Source organism: Alosa pseudoharengus, unplaced genomic scaffold (genome assembly GCF_046254945.1).
Source record: "Alosa pseudoharengus isolate Yale_2024_CS ecotype anadromous, Long Island Sound unplaced genomic scaffold, YU_APseudo_1.1 YU_APseudo_1.1_scf_11, whole genome shotgun sequence".
NCBI lineage: Eukaryota > Metazoa > Chordata > Actinopteri > Clupeiformes > Clupeidae > Alosa > Alosa pseudoharengus.
The window spans coordinates 5,770,506-5,784,504 of record NW_027468576.1 but is presented as its reverse complement, the minus strand read 5'-3'; the positions used below and the strand labels follow the sequence as shown (position 1 = coordinate 5,784,504).

The window sequence follows — 13,999 nt, the reverse complement described above, 5'->3', positions numbered from 1 at the left end:
CTTAACTTCTCTGAGCATATAGCTTCTATTGCAAAATCATGTCGGTTTATGCTTTACAACATTAGGAAGATCAGACCTTATCTGACACAAGATTCCACACAACTTCTTGTTCAGACCATGGTCATCTCTAAGCTGGACTATTGTAATTCACTATTAGCTGGCTTACCCGCTTGTGTAACAAGATCATTACAGCTGATTCAAAATGCTGGAGCACGCCTGGTCTTCAATCAGCCAAAGAGGACACATGTAACTCCTCTCCTAGTTACTCTCCATTGGCTCCCTATAGTAGCCAGAATTAAATTTAAATCTCTCACTTTGGCCTATAGGACACTAACTAGATCTGCTCCTAGTTATTTTAATTCAATAATCAAGCCTTACATCCCCAACCACCCACTGTGGTCTTCTGGTGAGCGTATGTTGTGTCGACCAGTCATGAAAACTGGGTCTAATTCCAGACTCTTTTCTTCAGTGGTTCCATGTTGGTGGAATGAACTGCCCAGTGCTCTCCGTTCCTGTGGTAGTTTTGGGTCGTTTAAGAGGGGTCTAAAGACATTCCTATTCAACATATACTTAGTTGTTTAAGCGCTTATGTGTTATGGTTTATATAATGTTGTTTTATTTTAATTGGGCTGTTAATTAATTTGACATTATTGTTTATTATTGATATTCTCCTTAATGTAGTCTTAGCATGTCATTGTTTTTATATTATTGATTGAATTGACATTATTGTTTTATTATTGCCTTTCCCCTTTTTTACATTGCTTTTTTATTAGGCTATTGATTGAATTGATATTATTTAGTACTACAACTATTCTCCTTACTATATTTGACCTACATTTTAATCTGTTCCCTGTTCAATTTTAAATATTATTATGTTGTTTTGTATTTATGTGTCGCTTTGGACAAAGGCGTCTGCTAAATCCATAACCATAACCATAACCATAACAACCATTCAATTTCACTATTGTCCTTGGTGGTCAGTTCCAGAGCACACACACAAGTACTACACATGGCCTACATAGAAGAAAGCCTTGCTATGGGACCATCCAGCTGTGTCAGCTCATCATATGAGTCTGAATCCCATGTGTTGTGTGCTTTTGCTTGTGTGTTGCAAGCGTTGAGAGTGTGTATTGCAAATGGGGGATCTGTGCTAGGAGTGCAGAAAGCACACCTTCACCACCAAGCCTTCACTGTTCCCCCGCAAGACAGCCGAGGCTCAGAGAGCATGTCTACAGTGTCAGTGTTCCTACCACACAACAGGGTATTGTCTTTCTAGCCCGAGTGTCCACACCGCCCTCCCTCAGAATGCTGTCCAGGTCTGGGAGGCCTCTGGAGGGAGGGGAGGGGGGTGTTCCCATGGAGATGGACCTATGTGGGGCAACCTAATGAAAACCTTTGGGATATCATGTGCTCTTCTCAGTATCACCTGGTCTACCTGTCCACATATTTGCTTGTGTTTACTTCGACATAAAACATTCAGCTGTGCACAAATGCACAGCTATATTCTGAGAGTAAAGTTTCAGGGTGCAACTTTGCTACTGTGGATGTCACTGATCTCTTTCTTGCCTGCTTCTCTGTCATTTTCTTGCTCACTGACTTGACACCATGTTGCTTTCTTGTTGTGTGCATGGATACGGCTAGTGGAAGCACTCAGGTGAAAGACAAGGAGGATCATTCTGGAGACACTCAACTATTAGAACACACACTGCACTACTGTCCTTGTCCTCTTCTCTGTCCGCAGTCTCCCCATACACACTGCTGTGTGTGCATGTGTGTGTGTCTGTGTATCTCTGTGTGTGTGTATCTCTGTGTGTGTGTGTGTGTGTATGTGTGTGTGTGTGTGTGTGTGTGTAAAAGAAGTAAAGAGCGTAGTGCAGGTGCATTTGGAATGGAATAGAATGCAAGACAGAGAGAACAAGAGAGAAAGAGAAAGAGAAAGAGAGAGACAGAGAGAGTATTGCATGCATACACAGAGAATATGTGTACGAATATGAATATGTTAGAGAGAATACCTGCAGACGGATTTACAGCGCACTGATGACGTGTAATAATATTTATGTTTTTTCTATTGTCCCTGTGAATGCTTTGGCAATGCAGCATGATGTCATGCCAGTAAAGCATATCTGAAATTAATTGAATTGGAGAGAGAGGGAGGGAGGGAGGGAGGGAGAGGGAGAGAGAGAGAGAGAGAATACAGGATTCTTAGAAGATCTGCCGAAAAGTTAAGCTTGCAATATCCACCCAACATTCATTAAAATCCAACAAAGTACTTTGTTCAAAAGAAAGTTTCTCAGTGCCATGGATAGTGGATATGCATGAGTACATGCCGTTTGAAGTGTGGACAGAATGTTCTGTGTCCTGCGCTATTCTCATGGGCTACCTTGGCGGCTCTTGGCCAGTGCCTGCTCACTCACAGCACCATGCTGTTCCGAAACAAGCTGCAACTTCAAGCTGTCAATGTGTTTGTGTGTGTTTGTGTGTGTGTGTGTGTGTGTGTGTGTGAGTGAGAGAGCGAGAGAGAGAGGCAGAGAGAGAAAGAGAAACTGTTAGACAGTTCTGTTACAGGAAATACTGTGCAATCACATATAGATGCACTTTGTGTGTGTGTGTGTGTGTGTGTGTGTGTGTGTGTGTGTGTGTGTGTGTGTGTGTGTGTGTGTTGGTGGGGGGCACTGGGTGGACTGGGTACACAGTGTCAACACTTGGCTCCCAGTGATACACGACACTACCATAACACCAACACAATCCTCTGAGTCAACAAATTCTGTCTTTTATTGCGCTTCCAAGACCAGAATAGATCAGAGCAGATCACTGAAAGGAACACGAAAACTCATCTTTTTTCTCATCCCTCAGTTCCATAATTCTACCTCAAAGCTCATGTGGCAAATGTCATTCTGTCAGTTGCTTTCATCAACTTTTCCGTCTCTACAACATCAAACACACAAACGCTTCATGTGTACACAGCCTCACTGTCATTGTGTGTTTGCATACTACAGAAAGTTTTAAAATGGCTTATTATAAGCGCAAACACAGAAAGCATCATTTTAAGATATTTTAGAAACATATTATACATCGAAAACACTAATATGTTTCACAGAAATGTTGTCAGTGTTCACTTCACTGCATTACAAAACATCACTGCCCGTAACTACAGATTGTTTGTCCACAAACTAGGAGACTGAGTGCTGCTGTTGAGGCTGGGAGTGCAGGGAACTCTCCTGGTACAAGTGAAATGCATCAGACTGAGCTGATGTCAGAATTAACTCTGTGAGCTTCAGTAGGGAAATCAATGACATTCCAAATGCTGCCTGCTTATGTTTCTGTCATTTATTACTGAACACGATACAATTGGGCTCTGCCCTTCCCAGTGTAGAATCAGTCATGTGTTTCTGACCAACTAGCAACATGCACAGCATAATTGCTCTATTACCACATTATAAAGAAAATATTTTATGTTACACAATATTAAAACCTTAAAAACCCTAAAAGCAATGAAAAAAATGTAATGGCACGACTACTTCTAATCACAAACAAGTTGAATTCCTATAGCCAAAAAACAAGAAAATTAATCAATAACTTTCTTCACTCCTTTGTGTACATAATATATGTAATGTGCGCTTGTGTGTGAACAGTATGTGTGTGCCTAGTCACTCGTGCTTCCCGTCTGTAGGACCTCGGGAAGGTGTGAGGTGTGTCACTGTATCAGTTGGCTTCCCCTACAAACGTAGTTTGAATATTTAAATGAAAGCTTGTTACGAGAGGACTCAGAAACGTCCAGTTCAGGAGAAACTGGGTCACAACATTCCAAAATCACATTACAATTTGAAGACCAGCTTCACAAAAGCACTCACACAGACTCAAGCATAGAGTTCTCTTTGAGTTAACATTAAGGTATAATTGGAGAAAAAAAACTGACAGCATGTAATGATATTACTCCCCAGACGTTTTACTGACTGCAAGGAAAGAGAAGAAAGCATTTATGGACCACACAGGAACTTCTCTGTGCAGTCACACACACACACACACACACACACACACACACACACACACACACACACACACACACACACACACACACACACACACACACACACACACACACACACACACACACACACACACACACACACACACGTATATGCACATAGATTTTCTCACACACACACACAAGGCAGTTGGCTAGGTTACTCTGAAAGTTGAGTTCTGCATCTGTTCTAGTCAGACAGAAGTGCTAGTCAGGCAGACCTGAGCTGAACCAAACCAAACCACAACCCTGTGATACCTTTTAGCTTCCTGTGACTGTGGAAATGAAGTGCAGACCTTACCACACATCGGGGCTTGGAGTCGGCCACCAGGTTGGCCAGGAAGTCCTCCTCACAGATCTGGTTGATGACGTGCGCATCGTACGCCACCGTGATGGACACTTCCTCCATCATGTTGTTGCGAGCCCGATTGAGAGTGAGCGAGTGAAACAGCTAACTCCAGAACGAGGGAGGAAAAGAGAGAGAGAGAGAGAGAGAGCACAGGCGAGAGCAACTGGCCGTGGCGCTCACAAGAGAGAGAAGCTACTCTGGTAGTCTCTCACGAGACAGACCACGCCCCCTCTGGAGGTGGGAAGAAAGCAAGCAGGAGAGCCTTCAGGGACACACACACACATGCGCTTGTGTGCGGACTCTTACAAACACACCTGCTATTGTCTCTGGACTGCTCTCTCAGGTGTGTAGTGATGTGGAGCTGAAGATCAGGTGTTTCTCTGGACCTCACTCTCCTACAATAACACTGTGTGGACCGGAGAGGAAAAGAGCTTCTGTGTTCTCTCACTCCTCTTGCTTCTTTCTCTTTCTCTCCATTTCTCTCTCTCTCACACACACACACACACACGTCCTTCTCTGTCCTCCACGCTCTCTGACGTTTTTCCTCACTCAGTTTGCACAGCGCATTCTTTGCAGTCCTCTACTGATAAGTCCCGTTAGCCCCACGTGTACGTCTCTCTCTCTCTCTGTCTGACAGAAAGGAATGACTCAGTCTTTCTGCAGAACACTGGGAGCCCTCAGCCATTAGGGTCTGTGTGAGGCCAGCCTGTCCACTCCCCTCCTGTCCAGTGCACTCAGTGGGAGGAGTGGGCTGCTTTATCACTCCTCATATCAGCCTCAACTCCTTCCTGATCTCAGCACAGCGCTGCTGTCTCTCGCTGCCGTGTGCTCGCTAGCGCTCTCCTCTCCTCTACTCCATTTCTGAGGCTTGCTCGATTTTTACATTTTTCTATTTCCTTCCTCTCTTATCTCGTGTTCCTCGGCAGAGGAGAGGGTTAAGCGCTATAACAGGGGTTTAATGTGTAGCCGGCTGCAGGTAGGTACACACACACACACACGCACACCCAGCACAGTTTAATCCCATGCACACCCAGGGAGTGGTCTCCCCGGCTGACTCGGCTTTGAAGTACGCTCCTCCTAAAGCCCTCCAATGTTTCGGGGTCGCCTCGGAATGCTAAGTCTCCCCTTTAATATTTTTTTCCAGGGGTGGTGAACATTCAAATACCTTCCCATAATCCCCGAGCTGAGCGGCAGTCTGCGTGGGTTACTGCTCACACACGGAGTCGGCCCTCTTTCGCCACGAGCAGGTGCCAGTGAATTCCCGCGCGCCTTAAGCTGATTATCAGCAAAGCTGAGCCTCTTTAAAATGTACACAAAAATCAAAGCAGAGTCCACAGCCTTCCTTCCTCTCTCGTCTGAGGTCTCGCTGGACCATGGGAGCAGAAGAAAATGAAATGACACAGACTAATGACGAGATGGCTCCTCTGGCAGAGAGGAATATGAACGCTGGGTCGGATTGTAGCCTCTGGCACATGTGCTGTGTGCTCATAAAGTCCACATATGAGAGAAATGGAGCAGGGTTTTGCTGAGCTCCCCTCATCCGTTTCTAATAGAACATGCCCCCCTCAGAGAGGCAAACACACATCCACACACATCCACAAATACACACACAACTACAAATACCCAAGCATACACACACACATACACACACACACACACACACACACACACACACACACAGAAACAGAAATAGAAACAAAAGCTTGCACATGTAAACATGCTGAGATACACAGACAGTACACAACCAGACAGGGAGAACTTCACAGACTTTTCATTAGCAGCAGAATCTTCCAGAAAAAGAGACAGGGTCAAATCTGTGTTGCTACATTTTACTTTTTGCAAGTCTTTGAGCCAGACTGACACCTCAAAGAGTGTGAGACTTTCTAAATCCCATGAGTTCACAGCACAGCCTGCTCATTACACATCAGCATCCTCTCAGACGCGCTCCTCACACTTCTCTTCCCATACTCTCCTTCAGCTCACTGACGTTCTCTCTCATTTGCAGCCCTTCTCCCTGCTTGCTTGGGTACTTTCATGCAGCTTGAAATTCCATCTCATTTAAAAACAAAAGTTCAATCCGGTTAGGATTGGGACAGTTTGAACTAGTGTGAAGTCAAGCAAACCTCACACAGGGCGTCTGTTCCTATGCGTCACTCTCACACAGTGCACACTCTCCCTGTCATTCTCTTCTCTCTCTTTTCTCCTTGGGACGGTAAAAGGCCAAGAACAGACTTGTCCTTGAAAGACTGTCCTTGAAAGACTGTCCTTGAAAGACTCATATTCAGATTCGCATGGCAGTTACAAAGCCACCAAGAGCAGCAAGCACAGCTGTTATGCAATGCAGGGGGGTGAGCATCGGCTCATGGCCCGAGGTGGTCCACTAGTGGCCTTAGCACAGGCCTCAGCAGGTCCATCTACAGGTCCAGTACTGTCAGCCCCACACCTAGCACTGGAGAGGGTGCATTGGGAACGGCTGAGCTCTACGTAGCACTTAAACACATACTGTACACTAACCTGACGTTGCTAACTCAATTCTATTCAGAATTTGAGTCTGAAACCGGAGCTTTGGGACGTCATTATGGGGCGTTTCAACCGATACAGGGGAAAAATGCCTCTGCACACAATTGAATAGACCTCACGAATTTAGAGCAACAAAATCGCAAAATCATCCTCCTCCACAAATGCCTTAATTGCTGTTTTCTGTTCTGCAGTTTTTTAAAGTTATTGCACTGCCAATATCCTGTTCAACAGACACGATAGCGACATCTAAACATTTAGCTTCTCTAGTGAAAAGCTTTTTGCTGTAAACAAAATAAACCTCATCTGTCCATCATTGTACAAAGCCCATCTGGACGATTTCACAAGCATAGAAGCTTGTCAATTGAGCAATGCCAGACCAAATTTCCCGACCTCAAATTTTGTGGGCAGGGTTAAATTCAAGCTGGCCTCTAGGCTCCTGGGGGTAGCCGTGGCCTACTGGTTAGGGCTTTGGGCTTGTAACCGGAGGGTTGCCGGTTCGATCCCCGACCAGCAGGAAAAATGTGGGTGGGTTGAACACTGCTCTCCCATGCCCACATCCACAGCTGAAGTGCCCTTGAGCAAGGCACCTAACTCCTCACTGCTCCCCGAGCGCCGCTGTAGCAGGCAGCTCACTGCTCCGGGTTAGTGTGTGCTTCACCTCACTGTGCTGCTGTGTGTGTGTGATTGGGATAAATGCAGAGACCAAATTTCCCTCATGGGATCAAAAGAGTATATACTATATACTTAATATATATATTGTATATATGTATATATAGCCTAATTGGCAACATGAGCCAAACTGAAAGGAAAACTACAATGCTTTATTATTTCCCTTCACTACTTCCTCACTCTTTTCCTCCATCTTTCTCTCTCCACCTCTCTCTCTCTCTCTCAATCTGACTGGCAGGCTTTTTCCTCCCACCACACCAGTTCAGTTAACCTTCCCTACTTTGCATGGAAACTACCACTGGTCTGACACACACCCAGGGTCATTTGCGAGTCATCCCCAGAGTACTTAACACCTGGCTACACACTTTTGGACCACTTCAACACAGCTAGTCACGCAATGGTTGAACATTTCTTTGTAAGTTACCACAATATGAATGTCTGTAATGTTTACACAGAGGCATTTCTGAACCTCTACAAACATCCATAAACACAAGACAGTGATGAGGCGGGTGACCAAGGGTGTCAGTGAGAGAGTAACAAAACTCGTCCAAGAACTGAAAAACTAATAGTGGCAACATTACATAAAGAGAGAGAGAGAGAGAGAGAGAGAGAGAGAGAGAGAGAGAGAGAGAGAGAGAGAGAGAGAGAGAGAGAGAGAGAGAGACAGAGACAGAGAGAGTGGGAGGATATGTGTGTTGGAGAGAGAGAAAGAGTAAAATGCACCACAGTTGCGGTTGTGTGCCGGTGGTCGGGTTATCTTGCTTCAAATCACTCAAGCTCCTCTCCCTTCCTTCCTGAGTCCTGTGAGGCTCTACTACCTCTTTCGCCGCAATTACACACACACACACACACACACAGACACAGACAAGACACACAGACCCACAGTTCAACACCATGCTAATATTTATGAGACAAACTGCAGCAGTGGCAGGTTCTTGCTGATCCTCGGTATTCCCAGAGGCTTATAAACTCACCTCTCCATCCTGACCCAACCTTCTGTAGACACTGTAGATCAGCTCAGCCCTCCCAGGAGAGCAAGAGTGCCAACACCAGCGCTCACTCTTCATCATCTCTGCTTCTAACCTGATTCAACATTTGCTGCAAACATCCCCAAACAGTGGAGTGCTGCGTACTCTTTTGTATTGAGCTTGGAAATGTATACACAGATACATACGTGTGTATCTGCGCCATGTTTAGGATGTCTATGTCTCTGTTTCTCTCTCTCTCTCTCTCTCTCTCTCTCTCTCTCACTCTCACTCTCACACACACACACTGTAGCCGACTCTGGATCAGGTCTGGCTGACTGATGGATCTTCCCTGCACTACTCTTGGCACTCAACATCTGCACATCTGAGATTGCAACTTTGACTTGAAGATAAAAAATAACAATGAACACACAGACTGTGCTCCAGTATAGCTGCCTGATGATGATAACCCTGTGTTTTTCCAGGGCTCAGCTCCTACCTTGATGTTGCAGGCCTGCTCCATGAGGCGCCGGGCGTTCTCAGCAGCGCGGTAGCGCTTGGGCAGCTGCACCCGGAAGAACTTCAGGGCGCCCTCGAAATCAGCCTGCAGCAGGTCCTCTTTAGAGGTCTGAAAGTGGACAGAGGAGAGGTACAGACAAAGACATGGGGAAGAGTGCCTCATTTAGATGTGGACAAGTGATGCTTTACTGGACATTAAAGCGCCATGCTTTACTCACGCTTCACTAATTAATTTAGGCTCAAAGGTTTATACATAGATCTATTGGCTGAGTTCTGAAAATAAAAACAGCACCATCTTCTGGTAAAACTTTTATCCTTTCAATACATTTGACCATGCCAAATCAGATTTTTAATTAGGCTCAATTAACCCATTAAAATCCATCATTGCTTTCTGCTCATGCCTCATTTAAACCACTATGCACTACAACACTAACTCAAGATTCAATTTGGGTTTCATATCGACCAGACCAGCTCCATTTTAAGCACCTTAATTGAGCATCTTCATTTCTTCTTAATAATATTTCCCTAACTTTTGAGATTGTTTATCTCTCCTGATGTTTCCTCTCTCTACCTTATTCATCTCTGAGTTTGTCTTTAGTCCCTCCCCCTCTCTCACCGCCAGGAGTCGGGGCACGAAGAGGCGGTGGCCCATCCCCAGAAGCCCTAGCACTCGGGTCGTTGAGTCTGTGCCCAGTCCCACACCCTCCCCCATGTTCTCCTGCCCAGGCGCTCCGTCCTCCAGGGCCAGACGCACAGCTGGGGGCAGCGGCAAGGGCAGTTCCTTGTCCGGGGTGAAATCCAGGGTCGTGTCACACGAAGACTCCTTTTCGCCTTCTGAATCCCCAGGACAGGAGGTGAGGCTGGGGTTGGCAGAGTCACTGGGGTCACAGCTCTTGTCTGCCATTTTTTGTTCCGTTTTGTTGTTACTGATGCCTTTTTTGGTTTGGTTTGAAAAATAAATGAAATGAGTCCTGGGGCAGTTTAGCTATCTTGTAAGTAAAAAGGTTTTGAGCGGTCAAAATGTCCATGCTCCACTCCTGTCACCGCACTATGAGGGGTCTCTGGAGAGTTCTCCCAACTGATCTGGCACAGGAGCCAGAGACTAGGGCGGAAATGCAGCAATAACCAGGGTGAACGCCAAGAGACAGGCTGGCGATAAACATGCCTCCACCTGCTCCACGTCACTTTAGCACCAAACAGAAGAACACTCACCACCACCTCTCCACAATCGAAGATAGAAATGGCTTTTGAGGATCACGCAGTGACTACATGATGGCTGGGCGGTGTCTTTCCAGTCAGGAAGCTGAAAGCCAATGTCCGTCATATGGTCCTGTTCAGCATGCCGGGACGGCCACACTTTAGGTCTGTTTATCCTCCGATGACTCTGCCTTCCGCCCAAAACTGTCAAATTAGTGCACAGTTGCCTGGCAACAGACTGGCCGGGTGTGTGGGAACAGTGAGACAGACGCGAAGCGATACATCTTATACATTCTGATTTCCCTTCCAAAAGGAGAACCTTCCTCTCCACAGGGAGACAGAGAGGGGGATTTAACACATGAGAGAAAGAAGATGATATAGTCAAGAGAGAGACAGAGTAAAAAAAGATGGCATGAAGCGTGGGAAGGCCACAGAGGAGAGGAAACCGACAGATTCCAAGTTTGCTTCAGCTGAGTGCTTCTATTCTACCAACGACCGAAACGTGAACTATCAAAACATTGCACTTCAAACAGGCACAGCTCTTTACTCACAGCTTCCTGTCCCAGAGAGAGGCTGAGGGAAGAGGCAAAATGGAGGCTGTTTGTTTAGTCTCGCTCAGTAAGCATCACAGACAGATGGTCCACTTCCCTGGCCACTGTTGTGGCAAAGCTTTCTAGACGTTTCACAGATCCTTGAGCAGAAGAAAGGGGCAACAAAATTTCTGAGGTATGTTTGCGTGATTGCAGAGTTGCTTCCTTCTGTTTCCAAGTTTACCATTCAGTAAGGAATTAGTTTTAGGGAGAGTTGTCAGAACTGTATTGTTAGTGCAGTCACTCCCAGCAGAGTTCCTTTCCAGTAAGATGGAAAACAGGCATGGAGAAGCCCAGGTCCACAAAGATCAGATCCAAAGCATGGAGGAGAAGAGAGGAGGAAAAAGGAGAAGAGCAGGAGTCTTGCCGTTGGGTAGCATAGATGAGTAGTGGTCTAATGAGTGGCCGCTGGTCCGTCACCACCCTCTTGCACACATCCACAGCCGTCTGCATCCAGTCTTCTCTCTCGTCCTTCCAGTATCAGGCCTTGGACGTAGCAACACCAAGCTGTTCCACTCACTCTGCTGCAGAGGTCGCACGCTGACCAGAGAGAAAGATGAGGTGGAGGGCACAGGAGCAGAGAGCTGGTGGAGACGAGACCGATGCTAGAAGTGGCGGCAAAGAGGAGAGGAGAGGGAGAGTGCGGGAGGAGGCAGGTGTCGAGCGGTGAGGAGTGGCAGATGCAGATGCAGAGGCAGGGGTCCTGACGCAGGCAGGGCTGATGGCGAGCTGGTGGTCCTCATGGCTGGAGACAGGGAGAATGACAGCGCCCTTTTCCTCAGCACGCTAGCTGCTGCTGCTAACTGCTAACGATGCTCAGCGCTAATGCTTCTGCTGATGCTGCTTCTGCACACGCTCTCTCTCTCTCCCTGACGGCAGTCAGGAGGGCATGTGAGCAAACAGAGCGAGAGGAAAAGAGAGGGGGAGGAGGAAAAGCGAGAGAGCAAGAGAGAGAGATGGCGAGGGAGAGGGAGAAGGGGGGGCTGTGGGGAGCCTCCAGGGAGAATGCCGTAATAACTAGCCAATCAGAGTGAGACAGTGCAACCCCCCTCACTCACTCACCCCTCCCGTCTCCTCTCTCCTCCCCACCTCCAGCTCACACTCACACATGCACTGCCTGCCTCCATCCTTCTCTCTCAAGCACATCTCTCTTCCACCACAGCTAGAGCCACTACACTACCACCGCCCAGTGTGATTAGTCACACTGTAATTGCTGAATACCCCAAGGTAAAGCTTTATCCAGTTTGATGTAAAACAGTCCAGACCTGTATTCATTGTATCCCAATTATGCCAGGGAGAAAGGATTTTCAATTCTGGGATTTTGTCACCAGAAGAATCTATTTTGTTGCACAAACTTACAGTACATGGAAGCGAAACGGCATCAACAGTATATTTGCATGCACTAATGGCATTAATACCCTATTCATACATTGTTCTTTACATAGCCTAGTATGTAGCCAGCTGTGTAACTAGGTCAAAAAATAAAAAAAACAACAGTGGAAAACCCTTACTCTCTTACCCTTATACTCTTATACATCTCATAGAAGGGCCTACTCTATCATCAGAAATTGATACTCCTTGTCATTGGGAAACCCAACCATGTGCAACATAAACTCCAGGAGAATCAATGGACACAGAATCCTTTGTTTCTTGGATGATGGAGAACTCATTAGGTCTCACTCAAAACACCACAGCATCTACAGTGGCAGCAGGTCGATATGCAGCAGTCCACATGGCATACTGTACACTTCCCTCTAGCTCAGCTCTGCTCTACACAGGCTGCCCAACAGCACACAGACTCCACAGTAACAGGCATGTGCCCTCTCCTGTGGAGGGAGGGAAAACACTCAAACCTACTAACTACAACCTCTTTTCTATTTCCTCCTTCACACTGATACTGTACACATGTACTGTATACTAAAAGATTACAGCAAGATTCAATGCAATGGTCATTTCTGGAGGACAAAGTATGTTTTCCAGTTACTGTCTGCTGTTACACATGAAAATATTCTGCCAGCTAGAGATGGTTAACAATCTTACTCTACCATACTCTACCAGAACTCAGGAATTCCCTTCCTGTGTAATTTCATGTATTTCGTTTAGTTGTCATACAACATTGCCAGACTGACCACTGACCACCATTTGACTTTGGAACACCAAGCCAATCACTTACCCATTTCTCGGACATGTCTGATTGGCAGTTAGTGAGGTCTCAAGGAACTCTTATTGGCAATATGTACTGGTATATTAGATCACAAACAAATGTGTTTTTTTCCATGTTAATTCTGTCTTTTTGGGGAATAAAAAGAAAATTGCTGGGACAAGTAAATCCATATTTTAGCAATTATTAATTATTATTATTATTAAATGGCTAGAAAACTGCTGTGTAACTACACATTATTGTTATTTCAGTAAGAGAAATGTCTTCTTTTAAATGAATTCCATGAAACCAGATGAGTAGATTGTACATAATAGTATTATGTCCCATTGCGCCCCCTGTAGGCCATGCATGGACTGGAGGCGGCACTGAGGAGATGATTAGTTGATAAGTCACACCTGGGATAAGACCCTTACATAAGACATGTAAGACCCTGTATTCAGCTCCCAAAAAATATTAGTTTTAACAGAAAATGGTGGAGCACTGAACACTGCTGCACAAGAGAAGCTGCAAAGGCATGATAATGGTGGTTGGGTTTCTGGTTAAACTGGTGCAAATACATGTTCATATTTCCATCCTTATCTTACATTTGTAAACAATTTTATTTGGATCCATTGTGAGCAACATGTCTTTCACCCGGACACCATAGCAGAACAATGCAAAACGTTGACATTGAACACGCCCCTGTAGTTTTTTTCTGTCTACAAACTGATCTTGCCATAGGATCTTTCTCTCTCTCACACACACACTGTACATTTGACATTCTTACAAACCTTGGCAACATACATGCAACCATATTAGCCAAGACACTCAAGTTTTTGTTATGCTTGTTTTGTCATGCATGCTACTTTAATGAAAGTATTCCTTCCTTTAAATGAATATTGTTTGGTTTGTTTAGCTTTTATCTTTGGTCTGCAATTATGCAGCTTAGGTCTGCAATTAAGTAGAGAGCTAAAGCATAGGTGGTGATGAACTCTTCAGATCAATACATTACTGTCTGGCATTCTC

General features: G+C 45.6%; 1 protein-coding gene across 6 annotated transcripts in view; it reads right to left on the bottom strand.

Moving 5' to 3' along the window:
• The window catches only part of rabgap1l (RAB GTPase activating protein 1-like), a 106,911-nt gene that overhangs the window by 11,628 nt on the left and 81,284 nt on the right, over window positions 1-13,999 (bottom strand). For 3 of the 6 annotated variants that reach the window (XM_076277809.1, XM_076277810.1, XM_076277811.1), the window contains exon 19: window positions 9,027-9,155. In XM_076277809.1, the coding sequence (XP_076133924.1) occupies window positions 9,027-9,155 (129 nt within the window). Of the gene's footprint in view, window positions 1-4,325; window positions 5,153-9,026; window positions 9,156-9,662; window positions 12,879-13,999 lie in introns of those variants that run through there. The other 3 variants (XM_076277814.1, XM_076277813.1, XM_076277812.1) reach the window with 3 other exon arrangements.